The sequence below is a fragment of the Citrus sinensis genome, chromosome 5, assembly GCF_022201045.2.
Source record: "Citrus sinensis cultivar Valencia sweet orange chromosome 5, DVS_A1.0, whole genome shotgun sequence".
Classification (NCBI taxonomy): Eukaryota; Viridiplantae; Streptophyta; class Magnoliopsida; order Sapindales; family Rutaceae; genus Citrus; species Citrus sinensis.
In genome coordinates, this window is record NC_068560.1 from 26833033 (window position 1) to 26851773 (window position 18741).

General features: G+C 35.5%; 2 protein-coding genes across 6 annotated transcripts in view; both read left to right on the top strand.

Annotated features, from left to right (window-relative positions):
• The window catches only part of LOC102622337 (probable disease resistance protein At4g27220), a 93880-nt gene that overhangs the window by 63980 nt on the left and 11159 nt on the right, over positions 1-18741 (top strand). The gene's annotated exons all lie outside the window — the stretch shown is intronic.
• On the top strand, positions 4415-6580 carry LOC127902779 (uncharacterized). Its single transcript, XM_052442839.1, has 3 exons — positions 4415-5063; positions 5233-6027; positions 6121-6580. The coding sequence occupies exons 1-2, from the start codon at positions 4452-4454 to the stop codon at positions 5431-5433; spliced, it is 813 nt and encodes a 270-aa protein (XP_052298799.1). The 5' UTR covers positions 4415-4451; the 3' UTR covers positions 5434-6027; positions 6121-6580.

The following is an 18741-nucleotide window of genomic DNA, read 5'->3' on the forward strand; positions in this document are numbered from 1 at the left end:
AATGTTAAAAGATTACACTTCTCTATGTATGCCTTTATTAGCTATACAAATACAAGGCATCGTAATGACTTTGCTTTTGATGTAAGATAACCATCTACTTTATTTCACTTTGTGAAAGTTGGACTTATGCACATTTCTTTGCTTTGCTATATTGGTATTATTCTTTTTTTGTATTAGTTAGATTAAACTTAAAGAAAAGAAAAGTATTATCAGATGCAATTCTTGACTTGTTAAAGTTAGAGAGAATTTCCTTCCTTAAACTTTTAGCAAACCATTATTCTTCAACCCCTCCCCCTTATTAAAATAATTTTTTAATTTTCTCATCAAATCATATTTAACTTGCTATGTCCATTCATTAATTCAAAATCCAAGAAGCCCTTTCATTTTTTGCAACCTTTATTCTGATCTCAAACAAAGTTGCTTTTGTTCCTAATTGTGTTCACTAGTGTTTGTTATTCAACTTTTGTTTCCTTTTGTGATCAGCTCTTTTGTATTTGCAAAGTATCAATCAAGAAAACCCTTTTCTTATTTCAATCTTCTGATCCCAACAACACAATCACATTTGTTTGTTGTAATATTGTCTAGTCTCCCTTTCTAGCCTTAACTACAATAACAAGGGCATTAAAAAATAAGAGTGTGCCTGAATGGGAGAATGTCTTGCAAGAACTCCAAAGGCCTTCAATGAAAAACTTCCAAGGGGTACTAAAAGAAGCATGTTCAACTATTGAGCTACATTACAAGTATTTAAAAGGTGAGAAACTAAAGAAAATATTTCTGCTTTGTAGTTGTCATGATCCAACCCAAACCTGTCATGATATTGTCTTCTTTGGGCTTATTTAATAGTTGATAAGATTTAGATTTGGCCTTTAAGCCTAGTTACAAATTAGATTTTGATCTTATAACTTCATTTTTATTTTATTTTGGAGATCTAGAATGTTGCTTTAATTATATGTTGAATGGCAAGTGCAGAATATCTCATAATTTTTTTCTCCTATATTCTCTCAAACGAATTAAGTAGCTTTTAGGCTTTAAGATGTCTCCCCATTGCCTATAATAATTTTTATTCTTGTTAAAGAAATGATGATGCTTTTTTTCCAGGCAGCCAAGTCTTGGTGGATTCCAAATATTGTGTCATCGTTTAATTCAGGGCTAAACACTCTCAAGTGCTAAGTTCAAGTTATGAATCGAATGGCATTTTGGTTCTTAATGATTCTTGCAATTGCATTCTTCAGCGTGAAGCAACTTCAAGACATAGTATGCTGATCACTTTCATCATGTTGCTCTTATGAGGTGTCTGAGGCTTTGTCGGTAAGCTTTGTGTAGACATGCTTGGAGGCAGCGAATTTTTATGGCTCCTATACTAGGAGGCTCTCTGCTCGTTATATTTCTTTTCAAGCTGTTGCACCTCACATTTGTTCCATGTCCTTCACGGACTGGTCAATGTCTCTCAAGGGACAAAAGGAAAAACAATGATTCCACAGTAGGTATGAAGATCTCTGCTTTATTCTACTCTGTTTTTCATTATACCATTAGTATGCAGCCTCATTCCTTTTGCAAGCCCAATCGAACTGAAAGAGCATTTCTCACTGTTAGTCTTAGATTACCAGTCATCTATGTGTTTGAAACTGAAGTTTGGTATGTTGTAAAGATCTGTGTATTCATTCATCATCTAATGGAGGTTTATTTATCAACAATTGGTGTAAATTAGTCTTCTGTTTTTGTACTGTTTATCAAGGTGTCCAATTTTATTTGGCCTTTATGGCACATCAAAATCCAATTTTAATCATGTATGGACGACTGATAATCTAAGACTAGTAGTGAGAAGTGTTCTTTCCATTCACTTCAGCTTGCAAAAGGCATGAGGCCGCATACTAATGGTATAATGAAAAGCAAAATAGAATAAAACAGGAATCTTCATTCCTAGTGCAGAATCATTATTTTTCTTTTTGCCCCTTGAGAGACATTGGCCAATCCATGAAGGATATGAAGCAAATGCAAGGCACAGCTGTTTGAAAAGAAATGCAGCAAGCACAGAGCCTCCTAGTATATAAGCCATAGAAATTCGCTGCCTCTAAGCATGTCTACACAAAGCTTGTCGACGGAGCCGTAGACACATCATAAGACAACAGGATGAAAGTGATCGGCATACTATGTCTTCAAGTTGCTTCACGCTGGAAAAACAAGTATGTAATTGCAAGAATCATTAAGAATCTAAATATCATTTGGCTCATAACTTGAACTCGGCACTTGAGAGTGTTCAGCCTTGAATTGAAAGATGAGACTGTATTTGGGATCCACCAAGACTTGGTTGCGTGGAAAAAATAAAAGCACCATCATTTCTTTAACAAGAATAATGATTGTTATAGGCAATGAGGAGACATCTATAAGCCTAAGAGCTACTTAATTAGTTTGAGAGAATATAGGAGAAAGAAATTGTACAACATTCTGCACTTGCCATTTAGCATATAATTAAAGCAGCATTCTGGATCTCTAAAATAAAAAAAAAATAAAGTTACTTGATCAAAACCTAACTTGTAACTAGGGTGAAAGGCTAAATCTAAAGCTCATTAACAGTTAAATAGGCCTAAAACGGATAATATCTTGGCAAGTTTGGGTTGGGTCATGACAAATAGTATCAGAGAGACTCTGCGTGTCCTCTTAAAAGATGCTTGGACAAACCTCAGTGAGGACATTGAGTGCCTAAAGTGGGTGTACGTAACACTCTAAGCAAATCTCACATTGAAAAAGATGGTAGGGTCGCAACAAAGTACATTTTTTGCCACGGGTGTTCGAAGATTTGGGGATGAAGGTACTTTTATTAGGAATTTGAGGAACGTATTAAAGAGGTCATTTCTAAACTGGAGAAAAAGCTATCTGAAGTTGCAGGAAGGAAGTGGACAGGTGGTTGTACGTGGTTCAGGGAGAAGACAAATGACATCAGTCTCAAGCTCAACGCCAGCATTTGCCTGAAGGATAAATTTTTCACGCAGTTAAAGGGACTTGAAGAACTATGGCTAGATGAAGTGCAGGGTGTGGAAAATGTTGTTTATGAATTAGATAGGGAGGGTTTTCCAAGTTTGAAGCTTCTTCATATCCAAAATAATCCATACCTTCTGTGTATCAATGATTCAACAGAGTTGGTTCCTCGAGATGCCTTTCCCCTATTGGAGTCATTATCTCTTAGCAATTTGATGAACTTGGAGAAGATAAGTTGTAGTCAACTCAGAGCAGAGTCTTTCCTCAGATTAAGAAACCTAAAAGTGGAAAGCTGCGAAAAATTGACCCATATCTTCTCATTTTCCATTTCCAGAGGCCTTCCACAACTTCAAACAATTAAAGTGACTGCATGCAAGAATATGAAAGTGATATTTGAGGTTGGCAGGGAAGATGTTATCAACAATACTGAAGTGATTGATAAGATTGAGTTTAGTCAATTGCGCAAACTGACTCTTAAATCTCTGCCGCAACTTAGAAGCTTTTGCTCTGTAGTGAAGAAACCTTACAGTTTGCAAAGGCAACAGGAACTATTGGCAAGCGGCACATTGTCTACTGAAGTCATTCTGGATTATGAGCGTGATACTAACAAACAACTTTTCAATGAAAAGGTTTGTTATCAACAACCTTGTTCTGTTTCTTTATATTCTTTTTGCTTCTTTTGGTTTGTTAAAAATTAATTTGTCTGTGCATAGTTTGTTTGTTATTGAAATTTTCTTTTATTTATATGAAAATATGTTGAACCAAAAGCCATATGTATATGCAGGTTGCCTTCCCCAACTTGGAGACCTTGAAACTTTCTGCAATTAATTCTGAGACGATTTGGCACAATCAACTTCCAGCAATGTCATCCTGCATTCAGAATTTAACTCGTTTGATTGTGCATGGCTGCAATAATTTGAAGTTTTTATTTTCAACTTCACTAGTCAGAAGCTTCGTGCAGCTCCAGCACCTCGAGATACGCAAGTGCATGGACTTAGAAGGGATAGTTTTCCCGGAAGAGATGATAGAAGAAGAAAGGAAGGACATCGTGTTCCCTCAATTAAACTTCCTAAAGATGAAAGATCTTGCAAAGCTCACAAGATTTTGTTCTGGAAATTGTATTGAACTTCCATCCTTGAAACAGCTGCGGATGGCGAAATGCCCTGAATTGAAGGCATTCATTTTGCAAAATATCAACACAGACATGACTGTAGTGGGGATTCAATCTTTCTTCAACGAGAAGGTAAAAGACTTTCACATTCTTCACTCTCCATAATCTTTGTGGTCTTATATTCAATTATTTCTTTATTCTAAAAGATTTTCCATTAGTGCTTTCAACTAGAATAAGAGGTTAGTAACTCAGTTATTCAATGACATGTATAACTGCTACAGGTTGTATTACCTAGCTTAGAGGAAATGTATAACTGATATGGCACAACCAATTTACTGGGGAGTCCTTTTGCAAACTAAAACTAATGGAAGTTATATTCTGCAAAAGTCTATGGACTATTTTCCCTCATAATATGTTTGCAAGATTCTTGAAACTTCAATCACTAATTGTTGGTGCTTGTGGTTCACTAGAAGAGATATTTAATCTCCAGGAGTTAAATTCTGAAGAAACACATTCTGGAGCAGTATCTCGATTGAGAGAATTGCATGTTTTTTGTCTACCAAAATTGACGAAGATATGGAATAAGGATCCTCGAGGAAAGCTCATCTTCCCAAATCTAGTCCTCGTGAGAATATTTGAATGTCAGAGGTTGAAAAGTATATTTCCAACCTCCGTTGCCAAGAGCCTTCTGCAGCTTGAAACGCTTTCTATCAAGGATTGTGGATCAGTGGAGGAGATTGTTGCAAATGACGTAAGGGGTAATGACGCAGCCACTAAGTTTATATTTCCAAGTTTAACATTCCTCAAACTACGGGATTTGCCATATCTGACAACTTTCTACTCTGGAATGCACACATTGGAATGTCCTGAGTTGAGAAAACTAGAAGTTAGCGACGTAGAGGTGTTTACTTCAGAATATATTCAGGAGGGCCAACTTGATTTTCCAGCTCAAGAACCCCTCTTTTGGTTCGAAAAGGTACGAATTATGATTTTATTTGCTATGCTGAAATGATCGATTTATTTTTCAAAGTTTAGTCATGTTAGTTAGTTTGTGACCTGACCGTATTTTTCTCTCTTCTTTTTTTCATTTACTTTATATTTTTGTCACCTCAACTCCAAACTAGCTTTGTCTGATTGGTCAACAGGTTTTCCCCAACTTGGAGGAGTTGACATTAAGCAAATATATCTTCACCACATGGCGGCAGGCCCAGTTTCACAAGCTTAAAATTCTTCATTTCATTTCTGATGGGTCAGATTTTTTCCAAGTTGGTCTGCTTCAGAATATTCACAATCTAGAAAAGCTTGTACTGAGTACTTGTCAATACAAAAAAAATATTTTCATGTGAAGAGGTTGAGGAACATGCCGAGGGGATCGCACAGATAAAAAGCTTAAAGCTAAATAAACTTTGGTTTATTAAGGAGCACTTATGGAATCCAGATTCCAAGTTGGACTCATTTCTTCAAAATCTTGAATTTCTAGAGGTAAAAGAGTGCGCGCTTAGCTTGATAAGTCTTGTACCATCCTCAGCATCTTTCTGAAATCTCACAGTTTTGAAGGTATGCGACTGTTGGCAACTAATAAGCTTAGTAACACCCCAAACAGCCAAAACTCGTGCAACTTAGAGAATTGAGAGTATCCGAATGACATAGGCTGGAAGAAATAGCTGCAAATGACTTAGAGAATTGAAATTGTTTTCAGCAAATTGAAGTGGTTGTTTCTTGAAAGTTCGGGAAGTATCACAAGCTTCTGCTCTGGCAATTACGCCATCAGTTTCCCATCCTTGGAAGTTTTAATCGTGGAGAATTGCCCCAAGTTGAATACTTTCTCTGCGGGAGTTTTGAAGACACCAAGGTTACGAGCAGTTCAAAATTGGAAACTAGATGAAGACTTTTGGGCAGGTGACGTCAATACAACACTTCAACACTTGAATGAAAAAATGGTACGCCACCGATTCATTAATCTGTCTCACTAACTTGATAGCTAGTGAACATATTTAGTCTGCTACTGATAAGAGTTATGTGTAAAACTGTAGGCTAAACGTCGCATGACAGAGGTTGAATACGAGTCTGAGACGTCGATGTCAGAGGAAAATGAGGCGGAGGAGGAGGAGGAAAATGTAGGGGGCGACCCATCGGTTTGTTTAAGATTTATTTTATTTAATTTTCATATTAATGATGTTCTTTTTTAATGTAATTATTGTTGAAAATAGCAGCCATGATCTTAGCCAGTCAACCACTGACTTTAATGACACAGTGGCATGCCACCTGAGCTACATACATTTACAGTCAGCTGATGAAAGAAATGAGATGAATTCAATGAGGTGGCAAAACAGTTACACAGAGTAATATCAGCACATGGGATGAATGGATGAAGATTCTAAAAGCACTATATTATTGGCCAATGATTTAGTGATTGTTTTTGTTTTATCTGAATTTGTTATCTTTTAGCTAGCTGTCATTTTGTTTTCTTATGTATATATAGACGTTGGCCTGTAAACATTGAAATCAATTCAAGCTTTATTTTCGAATACAAAAGCTCTCTAGTTTATTTTGCTCTGCATGCTAAGAAAAAGCAATTCTTAAGGAATTTTAAGTTGGTATCAGAGCCATCTTTAAAGCTATGGCAAGCAGTAGCAGCACACAAGCAAATGTGAATCAAAATGATCAGATGGGCAACTTGAATCAAAATGAAAATCAAAACACTGAACGAAGTTCAAGTCACAACACACCCTCACCCACTCAACACATCACTAGCAGCACATATGTATTCACAACCCCCATTAAGCTCAATCAAAACAATTTCATGCTCTGGAGATCACAAGTGATTTCTAGCATTAGAGCAAACGAGCTTGAGGGGTTCATAGATGGCAATCATATCTGCCCTCCTAGAGTCTTCATAAACCTTGGACAAGACCAAACAATAGTTACCACACCCAACCCAGAATACCAAGTCTGGAAGAAACAAGACCACATTCTTCTAAGTTGGTTGTTATCTTCACTAACTGAGGAAGTCTTAGGCACTGTGGTGGATTGTTCCACCTCCCTTGAGGTGTGGACAACTCTTTCCAATCAGTTTGGTGCAAGAACTAGAGCTAGAATCTTACACCTCTGAACACAAATCCAGACCACCAAAAAGGGTTCATTAACTATTCATGAGTATTACTCTAGAATGAAGTCCATATTGAATGCTCTTAGGGCTGCAGGTAGTAACATGAGTGATGATGACTTTATCATGTGTGTATTTGCTAGTTTGGGATCAGAATATGACTCAGTTGTAGCCAGCATAAACTCAATGCAAGAAAGTCCCTCACATTCTGAAGTCTATGGCATGCTTTTCAGCCAAGAAAACAGAACTGAACATAACTTAAGCTCAGGGACTATAGAGGCAAACTATGCACAAGCAAGAAATGGAAGAAGAAATTGGAACAACCATAACAGGGCTGGAAATCAACACCAGCCTGGAATAGTTTTTAGAACCCTTGGAAATGGATCTGGTCAGGGAAATCAGAACTCTCAGGACAAAGGGAAAGGTAAAGCTGTAAGTGATGAGGATGGTTCAAATCCAAAGGGACCTTGTCAAATTTGCTGGAAAATGGGACACACAGCTGTTGATTGCTGGCACAAATTCAAAAAGAATTATGTGCCACAACCAAGCCAAATGAGATAACCAAGAGGTGCATATGTGGCTGCAACTGATGGCCAAAGCAGTGGAGCCTGGTACCTGGACAGTGGTGCCACAAACCATGTGACAAATGCTCTTGGTAACATAAACATCAACTCTGAGTATCAAGGTAATGAAAAATTAACTGTTGGAAATGGTGAAAAACTCATGATCTCTCATGTTGGTAATTCTATGCTTTCCACTTCAAATCCACATAAACACATTGCCTTGAATGACATATTATTTGTGCCAAACATCACTAAAAATCTCATTAGCATTTCCAGATTATTGCATGACAATGATATTGACATTGAATTTCAAAAATCTGTGTGTTTTATCAAGGACAAGAGACAAGGGAAAATTCTAGTGAAAGGAGTGGCTAGAGAAGGGCTTTATGAGTTGCTGTGCTTGCCTACTCACCTGAGTGGGAACAAAACTCCTTATGCTGCTGTTTTGTCTTCATCTTTTATGCCTAAGTCAATAAGTTGCATCAGCAATCCAGTGTCTATGTTGTCATTTAATCCTAGTAGTGTCAAGTTAGTTAATGTTTGTGTTGAGTCTTCTGAAACTGATAAATCAATCAATGATGTTTTGAAAGATATTGATCTCTGGCATCTCAGACTAGGGCATCCAAATGAGTTTGCTCTGAAAAGCACTTTGTTGTCTTGCAATCAGTTCAAATTAAACAAGAATTCTGTTCCTTCATTTTGTTGTGCATGTCAGTATGGAAAACTATCTAAGCAAAATTTCAAAAGCACAGAAACTAAAACCAGCAAAGCCTTAGAGCTGATTCATGCTGATTTATGGAGAGTAGCACCAATTCCCTCAAGTCATGGACACAAATATTACATATCTTTTGTGGATGACATGACAAGATACACCTGGCTGTTTCCTTTGATAACAAAATCCCAAGCTCTTAACACATTCATCACCTTCAAAAGCCAAATTGAAAACCAATTGAATATGAAAATTAAAGCACTACAGACAGACATGGGAGGAGAGTTTAAACCATTCAAACCATTTCTTGACAAAGAGGGCATTATATTGAGACAATCATGTCCTTATTTACATGAACAAAATGGGAAGGTTGAGAGAAAGCACAGACATGTGGTAGAAACTGGACTTACATTGCTAGCACAAGCTAAAATGCCATTAAAATTATGGCAAGAAGCCTTCAATTACGCCATCTACATTATCAACAGATTAGCCTCACTTGTTATTGGGAATAAAACCCCCTTTGAAATGATTTACCATCACAAACCAAATTACTCACAAATCAAAGTGTTTGGATGTAAATGCTATCCATTTTTGAGACCATATAACAAGCACAAGTTTGATTTCCATACTGCCAAATGCACACTGCTAAGAATAAGCATAACTCACAAAGGATATGTTTGCATGCATCACTCAGGTAGAATATATGTCTCTGCAAGTGTCAGGTTCAATGAAAGCTCATTCCCTTTTTCTAATGAAAGCTCATTCCCTTTTTCTAATGGCCCCAAGTTCAGCAGGCAAGAGTCCACAAGTCAGAATGATTTCTTTAATCTTTTAGAAAAATTTCAGGTTGTGTCATTCTTCCTTGATACTCCTCAAAACACTTAGTCAGCAGCTGATCAAAGCCACTCTCTTGAAGCTCCTAAAGATACAGAACAATCCCAGAACCTTGACCAAGGTAAGACACAAGAGAATTTGAGCACTAACATGATATCAAATAATCAGTTATCCTTACCTTACTCAAATCACCAGCCTCAAGCAAATGACCAACCTTCATCCCCTATAACAGCACCCAACACAAAAGAAGTTGTACCATCACATCCTATGGTAACAAGATCTAAGGTAGGGATCTTTAAACCAAAGCTGTACTAAATCACTACTCAACCACACACAGCATTACCCTCAAACACCTCAGAAGCTTTAAAAGAACCAAGTTGGAAAAGGGAAATGGAAGATGAGTACAATGCCTTGATAAAAAATGAAACATGGACCTTGGTACCAAATGACTCAAGCTACAAGCTGATTGGAAATAAATGGGTGTACAGAGTCAAAGAGAATCCAGATGGAACCATAAATAAATATAAGGCCAGATTAGTGGTGAAGGGGTTCTTGCAAATTCCAGGCATCGATTTCACAGAGACCTTCAGCCCAGTTGTTAAGGCTGCAACAATCAGAATCATCCTTACTTTGGCAGTAAACAATGACTGGTTGCTGAGGCAGGTAGATATAAACAATGCTTTTTTGAATGGTGAGCTGACAAAGATGGTTTACATGCCACAGCCTGAAGGTTTTATGAACAAAAGCAAGCCCAATCACATATGCAGATTAAAGAAAGCATTGTATGGTTTGAGACAAGCCCCCAGGGCATGGTTTGACAAACTAAAAGGTGCCTTGAACTCTTGGGGATTTGAAAACTCTAAGTGTGATACCTCATTATTCTACAGAAGAACTAAATCTGAGATAGTTATATTACTTATTTATGTTGACGACATTATTATTACTGGTGATAACAATGGAAGTATTGAAGAGCTGGTTAGCAACTTAAATAGGACCTTTGCCTTAAAGGATCTGGGAGAGCTAAACTTTTTTTTCTGGGGATTCAGGTAAACAGAAAACAAAATGCCATTTTGCTGTCTCAAACCAAGTATATTTAAGATTTGCTTGCCAAAACAGAAATGAGTGACTGTAAAGGAATTGAATCACCTTTCAGTACCACAGAAAAGCTGAAAAAGAATGAAGGAGAAAAGTTTCATGATCCCACACTGTATCGAAGTGTTATAGGCAGCCTGCAGTATGCAACATCACAAGGCCTGAGCTTGCTTACTCAGTGAACAAGCTCAGCCAATACATGTCTGATCCTAGGCAACCTCACTGGATAGCATGCAAAAGAGTATTGAGGTATCTCAAAAACACCATGAACATGTGTCTGAAATTCAAGAAGTCAAAGTACTTTGATCTAGTGGCTTACACAGATGCAGACTGGGCAAACGATTTGGATGACAGGAGGTCTATCAATGCCTATTGTGTATTTCTGGGTGGAAATCTCATTGCTTGGAGTTCAAGAAAGCAAGGCTTGGTTGCTAGATCTACGGCTGAATCAGAATACAGAGCAATGGCCCTTTGTGCTACGGAAATCACATGGATCAGCTCCTTACTAAGTGAGCTGAAATTAGAGATGCAAAGAACACCAACAATCTTGAGTGATAGCACAAGTGCAGCTGCAATAGCCACCAACCCAGTTTTTCATTCAAAAACTAAGCACTTTGAGATAGACCTACATTTTATCAGGGATAAGGTAGCTAAAGGTGAAATGGAAATTAGCTTTGTTGCAGGCAGAGATCAAATAGCTGATGTTCTAACTAAGCCGTTACCTTATTACAAATTTAGCTGCTTCAGAAGCAAACTCAAGGTGTTTGACAAAACCTTGTGTTTGAGAGAGGGTGTTGAAAATAGCAGCCATGGTAGCCATGATCTTAGCCAGTCAACCACTGACTTTAATGACACAGTGGCATGCCACATGAGCTACACACATTTACAGTTAGCTGATGAAAGAAATGAGATGAATTCAATGAGGTGGCAAAACAGTTACACAGAGGAATATCCGCACATGGGATGAATGGATGAAGATTCTAGAAGCACTATATTATTGGCCAATGATTTAGTGATTATTTTTGTTTTATCTGAATTTGTTATCTTTTAGCTAGCTGTCATTTTGTTTTCTTATGTATATATAGACGTTGGCCTGTAAACATTGAAATCAATTCAAGCTTTATTTTCGAATACAAAAGCTCTCTGGTTTATTTTGCTCTGCTTGCTAAGAAAAAGCAATTCTTAAGGAATTTTAAGTATTATGAATTGATATTTAAAACTCTATGCTTACCTTATTGGTGTAATGGTAAATTAATCAGGCTGAACGTCCCATGACGTTATCGCATAATGATGAGGATGAAGATGAGGAGTATGGTGAAGATGATGATATCCATTCATGTTGAAATCACTCACCATGAGAAGGATGATAAACCAGTGACATTGCTGGAATGACTTCAACGTTTATGTTTTGTGTTCCCTGTTAAGAATATTAGAGGTACTTTGTTGGGCAAGAATTGTACAAGTTGATTCTAACTAAAACCTACCAAATGGCTTGTTTTAACACGGAAGATTGTAATAGCAGTTCAAAACAATTGAAAGTTATTGCTTCAATCACCTCACCTGCCTTGTTTCTCTAAATGAACCTGCTTAATTAGCTCCAATATATATTGCATGAATTTGACTTGTTCCCTGTTGTGGAGACTACCATATAATCAAGTACACGTAGCATTTTTAAAAGCCTTTCCTTGACTTAAAGCTGTAGAAACCTGTCCAAGTATGACACGTCAGCGTCATTTACAGGGAGGCAGCGAAGCCAGCCGCAACAGCCCACCGGGCAAGTATGGAGTGCAGGAGTTGTAAATGTTAACCGGCTTTGCATTTTTGAAACTATATTTTGAAACTATTAAATTTTCTCCCCCTCTAAGGCAATTAAAAAAATGCATGTGGGTCACTTTCTGATAATCGAAAATGTCACATTCTATGCTACCACTTAATAGTAATCACTTGAGTGATCTAATTAACGGATTTATGCCGCATTAATTTATAAAAATAAATATATATAAAAATCTGTAGCTCTATTGTTACTTTGATTAAATATTTTAACTTTTAATTATTTAGAGATAATAATAATAATAATAATAAAGACTTAGAGCGTTAGCCCTAGGTCTGCAAGTCTTTCTTTATATTATTTGCAAGTTGTTAGATTGTTATCAATTCTTTTCTATGTTTTGTCTCTTTGGTTGAACGGCATGTAGTTTATAGTTATTGATTCTGATTTCAAACATATAAATTATGAAGACAAATACAAATATTTCATCATTATCACCTAATCTCCAATTGTTTTACTCTTTCACTCCTTATGTAATTCGGGCTCTAAAACTGGTACACGTTGACTCTCAGATTTTTAATTTCTCATTCATAACCCCCAAGAACTTTATACGATTAGATTCTCTAATTGCTCAAGTCTTTCTTAATTACATCTGACTGTGAATACATATAAAAAGAGTTGTTGGCTTGCTGCTTTCAACGTTTTATTTATTTTAGTTGGATTGTTTGATTTCGGCCGGTGGCTAGTGTTGTTGAATAGAAAATTCAATATATGAAAACCATTCAATTCATTTCCAAACAAATTAAAACTCAATTAATATATTCTAATATATTTTTTTTAGAATGGCCTATTCAGATGAGTAAAATGTACACAACGAAATAAAATAATTAAAAATAAAATTATTAAGAATGAAATATAGTGGTGAATACAATATAACAAAAAAGGATCTTGGGTGTTCCTAGAAGCGTTACGCTCAATTCGGATAAATCCCATTTACATAAATTATTGTGAAATGAGTTGAAGTCTTGGCTCATCAAGTGGTAAAAGTATCGCTTCTTAGAGCCAAAGTACTCAGTTTGAGCCTCAGTAAAGGGGATGGAACCGAAATCCAGCAATCCTTGGGGAAAAGTAAAAAAATGAGAAAGAATAAAATGATATCGGTCAGAAAAAGGCAAAGGATAATGAAACGAATAGTGCAGCAATTAGTAGATAATGAAGGAAGCCTCAAACACTCCGTTTTGAATTTACAACAATATTCTTCACTAGCTGGCTTTATTGTTACATAAGGTCATGAAATAATCAAGATTAAAATCAGTATCTATTACTGAAAGCTCTATCTTTTATTTTCATTTCTCTCTGAAATACTGGAATGCATATTCGAAAAGGTCTGCTGGTGGTTCGTTGGTACCTGGTACGCTGATTTGTTAAACTAGAAATGTTCTCTTCTGAATTTCTTACCAAATGAAAAACACGAAATTCTTTACTTCCAATTTTTTAAATTCATAAATTCATTAATCGTGCTTCGTCATCCTCTGGCCTTTCCACTTGTTTAATCTGTAATCCATAATTTAGAACAAGAGTACTATTTGTTGATTATAATAAGTTACGTCTTATTACAACAATCGTTTTAACAACAATTTGCTAGAATCTTTGGGAATATTTAATGGAAAAAATGTTATTTTCATAAAATTGTAAAAAAAAACAAAAAGATAATATTAATAAAGTGATTAAGTTTGTCTTTTATTAAAATGTTTCTTTCTTTTCTTTTGTGTGCAAATAATATATGTTATTTTCCATAAAATTGAAAAAATAAATAAAACAAAAAGATAATATTAATAAAGTTATTAAGTTTGTCTTTTATTAAAATGTTTCTTTCTTTTCTTTTGTGTGCAAATAATATATCTCATATTTAATTTTTGCACATAAGGTCTTAAGCAGCCAGTTAACAGGAGGCTTGAAAATAAGGTGAATTAATGCTTTGCTCTATTAAAAGTATTAAAGCAAATTTTGTCACATCAGTGAAAGCACTGAAAGGAGAGATTTTAGAGTATATTAGAGGTACAATACCCCTCAATGCATATATGATATATATAGAAATGTTTCAATTTGAAATTTTAAAATGCGGAAAAGTCTGAGAAACGCATAAACCATATGGTTTAAGCGCTTTAAGCTTTAAGCCTTTAAAACCTTACGGTTTTAAAGCTTTCTCAGACCTTTCATACACTTTAAGATCTCGGACTAGAAAACTACTAATGATATATATACATCAATTAAATATAACTACTTATTACACGATATTTTTTGAAAATAAATGCACACATATCATACATACGTTTGATGTACTCTAAAATGATTTGTGCTCTCAGTAAATTTTCGACGCTGTTTAGTATTAATCAAATTCTCTCTTGAGAAATTTTAGAATACATCAGATGTATTATGTCACCACTACAACAAACAAATAATGTTATGATATATGCGTCTTTATTTTGAAAAACTACCATACAAATGATGATTGGATTAAATTCGATTACACATGTCATAAATACATTAATTAATTAATTTATTAGCTGTGATGTATTTTAAAATTCCTCCTCTCTCTTGCCATCTACTCTTCGCATTCATTATCTTATTTTCACCATTCTTCTAGTCAATACTTATGTTATTTTGATTAGTTCCCTCCTCCTGCATTATCTAAAACTAGCCGTCCTTCTTCTATAAGCTCTTTGCATTTGTGCTTCGAGATAATATTAATAAAATTGCAAAAAAAAGAAGATAATATTAATAAAGTGATTAAGTTTGTCTTTTATTAAAATGATTCTTTTCTTTTCTTTTTTTGTGCAAATAATATATCTCATATTTAATTTTTGCACATAAGGTCTTAAGCAGTTAGTTAACAGGATGCTTGAAAATAAGTCGAATTAATGGTTTGCTCTATTAAAAGCATTAAAGCAAATTTTGTCACATTAGTGAAAGGAGAGATTTTCGAGTATATTAGAGGTACTACACCCATCTATGCATATATGATATGTATAAAAATATTTTAATTTGGAATTTTAAAGTGCGGGAAACACATAAACCGTCCGGTTTAAGTACTTTAAGTTTTAAATTTTTAAAACCTCACAGTTTTAACCCTAACTTTTCCTCGGACTAGAAAACTACTAATGATATATATACGTCAATTAAATATAACTACTTATTGCACGATATTTTTTGAAAATAAATGCACACATATCATACATACATTAATTATATGTAGTACATTTGATGTACTCTAAAATGATTTGTGCTCTCAGTAATTTTTCAACGCTGTTTAGTATTAATCAAATTCTCTCTTGAGAAATTTTAAAATATATCAGAGGTATTATATCACCACTACAACAAACAAATAATATTATGATATGTGTGTCTTTATTTTGAAAAACCACCATACAAATGATGATTGAATTAAATTTGATTACACATGTCATATATACATTAATTAATTAATGTATTAGCTGTGATGTATTTTAAAATTCCTCTTTTTTTTACCATCTACTCTTTGCATTCATTAGCTTATTTTCACCATTATTCTAGTCAATACTTATGTTATTTTGATTAGTTCCCTCCTCCTGCATTATCTAAAGCTAGCCGTCCTTCTTCTATCAGCTCTTTGCATTTGTGCCTCGACTAGAAACCCTTCCTTGTTTCCATCTTCTCATTTGAAAAAGTCTTTCCCGTTGCTTCTTGTTGTTTGTTTTTGTAGCCTGTCCTATCGTTCTTGTATGTCTATAGCTGTTTTTACTTTGTTTTGCCTTTCTTTTTTTTTGGTTTTGACCACGAGGTATCCTGGGGAGGGCCCCAACTGTGGGAGGCACCTTTAAGCCCGTACTACAACCCAGACTAGAAGTCCCCGCTCGAACAGAGAGGCATAGGTTCTCCCAACAAAGGCAACTTCTCTGCAACTCGAACTGGGGAGCAAACTCATGTTTTGCCTTTCTTTCACTTCGTTGCTTCCGCACCAGTTTCCTTTTTCTATCGAAGCTGTCCCTTTTTTTGTTGTTCTTTTTTTTTTTTTTTTTTTAAATCTCTCTTCTGGTTCGCTCCGTATTTATTTACAATTGAGAACTGTTGGATGTGAACCTAAAATCTGCTCAAGGATAACAGTCGGACGTGTCAATTTTGTGTGCATAGAAATGCTGACATGTCGCTGAATATGTCAAATATGCATGAACGACATAGTTCTAATTGTCATCCATTTCGGCCACTGAGGCATGTGACTAATCAGGTGCAACACTTAAACCATTAGCCTAAACGGCACCTAGCTACCGTCGTTTTGACAGCTAAAGCATATATACATGGACACGTGGAGATTAGCTGTTTAATTGGTTCAGTCTGTTAGCTTGAGTGGAAAAATTCTGGGCTCTTAACAAACTCAGAATTATAAAGCTTGCTTGAGGGTTTTCTTCTGTGATTTTTCTCTTGATGTTCAAGGGGGTATAAAGAAGGGGTTCATGAAATAATTCTCTGGTTGTATCCTGAGCTTTTAAAGAGTTAGTGAAATCTTGCTTCATTGTTTCACAGTGGATGTAGGCTTAGAAAGCTGAACAACTTAATTTCCTTTTGTGTGTTTTACATTTCCAATTTGCTTACGCTTCTGTGATTAGTAAATTCTTTGTTGAGTCTGATTGTTTTTGGACTGGATTACAATCTCTAGTTTCGTTTGATTAGGGATTTGAGGATTAATTGCTTCAAGATTGAGTCTAGGAGGTTAAAGATCAGTCATTTGCTGGTTTTAAATTAACAAGAACTTTGAAAAAGAAAAAAAAAAGATTAAAGATGGTGGAAATCATTGTTAATCTTGTTTTAGAAGTTGTAAAATGCTTGGCTTCTCGAACAGAACGCAGACTTGGTTATCTCAAGGCAGAAATCGAGAAGCTCAAGGATGAAAGTAGGAGCGTTTAGCGCAGAGTTTCTGAGGCTGAAAGAAAATGAGAAAAGATTGACGAGAAGGGTAAGAAATGGCAGGTTAGTACGAACAAGAACATCAATGAGGCAGCGAAATTCTTTTCAGATGAAAGGCAACAAATAGGCGCTGTTTCAAGGGCTTGTGTCCTAATTTGAAGACCTGCTATCAACTTAGCTATAAAGCAGTTACAATGGAGAAGGCCATTGTTGAACTTCAAGAAGAAGCTAGGAGATACGATAGAATTTCCTACTGTACAATTCCATAGGAGATATGGCTTAAGTCTCACCAACGATATGAGGCCTTCAAATCAAGGCTTCCTACTATAAAGGCCATACAAAAAGTATTGATTGATCCTAATTCAGCATCATCTGGGTGTACGGGATGTGTGGCATTGGGAAGACAACATTAGTGAAAGAGGTTGCTCGGCTAGCGAGACAAGACAATCTCTTTGATCATGTGATATTTTCTGAAGTTTCACAGACTCCTAACATAAAAAAGATTCAAGGGTAAATTGCAGAGAACTAGGTTTGGTCTTGCATGAACAAGCTGAATCTAGAAGAGCAAATAGGCTTTATGAATGATTGAAGGATGAGAAGAAGATCCTTATAGTGTTGGATAATGTGTGGAAACATGTTTATTTGGACACTGTTGGAATTCCTTTCAGAGATGATCACAAGGATGTAAATTATTGTTGACTGTGAGAGATCGTAGTTTACTACTCTTTAAGTATGGGCTCAAAGGATGACTTCTTAAGTGGCGTTTTGAATGAAGAAGAAGCTTGGAGATTGTTTAAAGTAGTTAATGTATCGCAAGGAACAAGGCAGAAAATTTATAATAATAAAAAGAAAAATATTTGAAAGTAAAGAAATTAAGAAAGATTTTATTTGAATTATATTGTTATTCATTACAATACTCTTTTATATAGAGTTGAAAAACATAACAGAAAAATAAAATATCTTCGTAATATCAAGCCATATCTAACCAAATATCCTAAGGACTTGGTCTATTGACCAATTATTTAGCAAATCGATTATTGAAGCAATTAAGACACGTTTCCAACACTCCTCCTTGTCTTAGTAGTTGCAGAGGCCTAATTTGTTTATTAACATTTCAAATCTAGCTTTATGTAGAGCCTTGGTTAAGATATCTGCAACTTATTCCTCAGTCTTGCAATAAAGCAGTTTAATTTCGCCACCCTTTTGTACTTCTCTCAAGTGATACAACTTGATCTTGAAATGATTAGTCTTGCCATGAAAAACATGATCATTTGAGATTACAATTGCAGCTTGGTTATCTATATGAATATGCGTCAGCTCATTTTGTTACATATGTAAATCTGCAAGTATTTTCTTGATCCAAATTCCTTGATTTACTATAGCATTGGATGCTACATATTCTGCCTCAGCTGTACTTTGAGCTATCACATCTTGCTTCTTTGAAGATCATGTAAAAATTCCTAATCTAAAATTGAAACTGTTGATGCCGAAATCCAGATGAGTTGGTTAAATCTCAGATCCCTGCATCAACATTAAATTTGTTTGGTGGGAAGCCACTGATTAGTTAGCACCATGAGCAGATTTTCTATGAGTAGATGTTCCATGAGCAGACAACTCATGAGCAGACAATCCATGTGCATA

Excerpts from the sequence above, each read along its gene's own strand:
- LOC127902779 (XM_052442839.1), top strand. The coding sequence starts at position 4,452 with ATGGAAGTTATATTCTGCAAAAGTCTATGGACTATTTTCCCTCATAAT. Across the intron at positions 5,064-5,232 it reads CCCTCTTTTGGTTCGAAAAG|GTTTTCCCCAACTTGGAGGA; the intron begins GTACGAATTATG and ends ATTGGTCAACAG.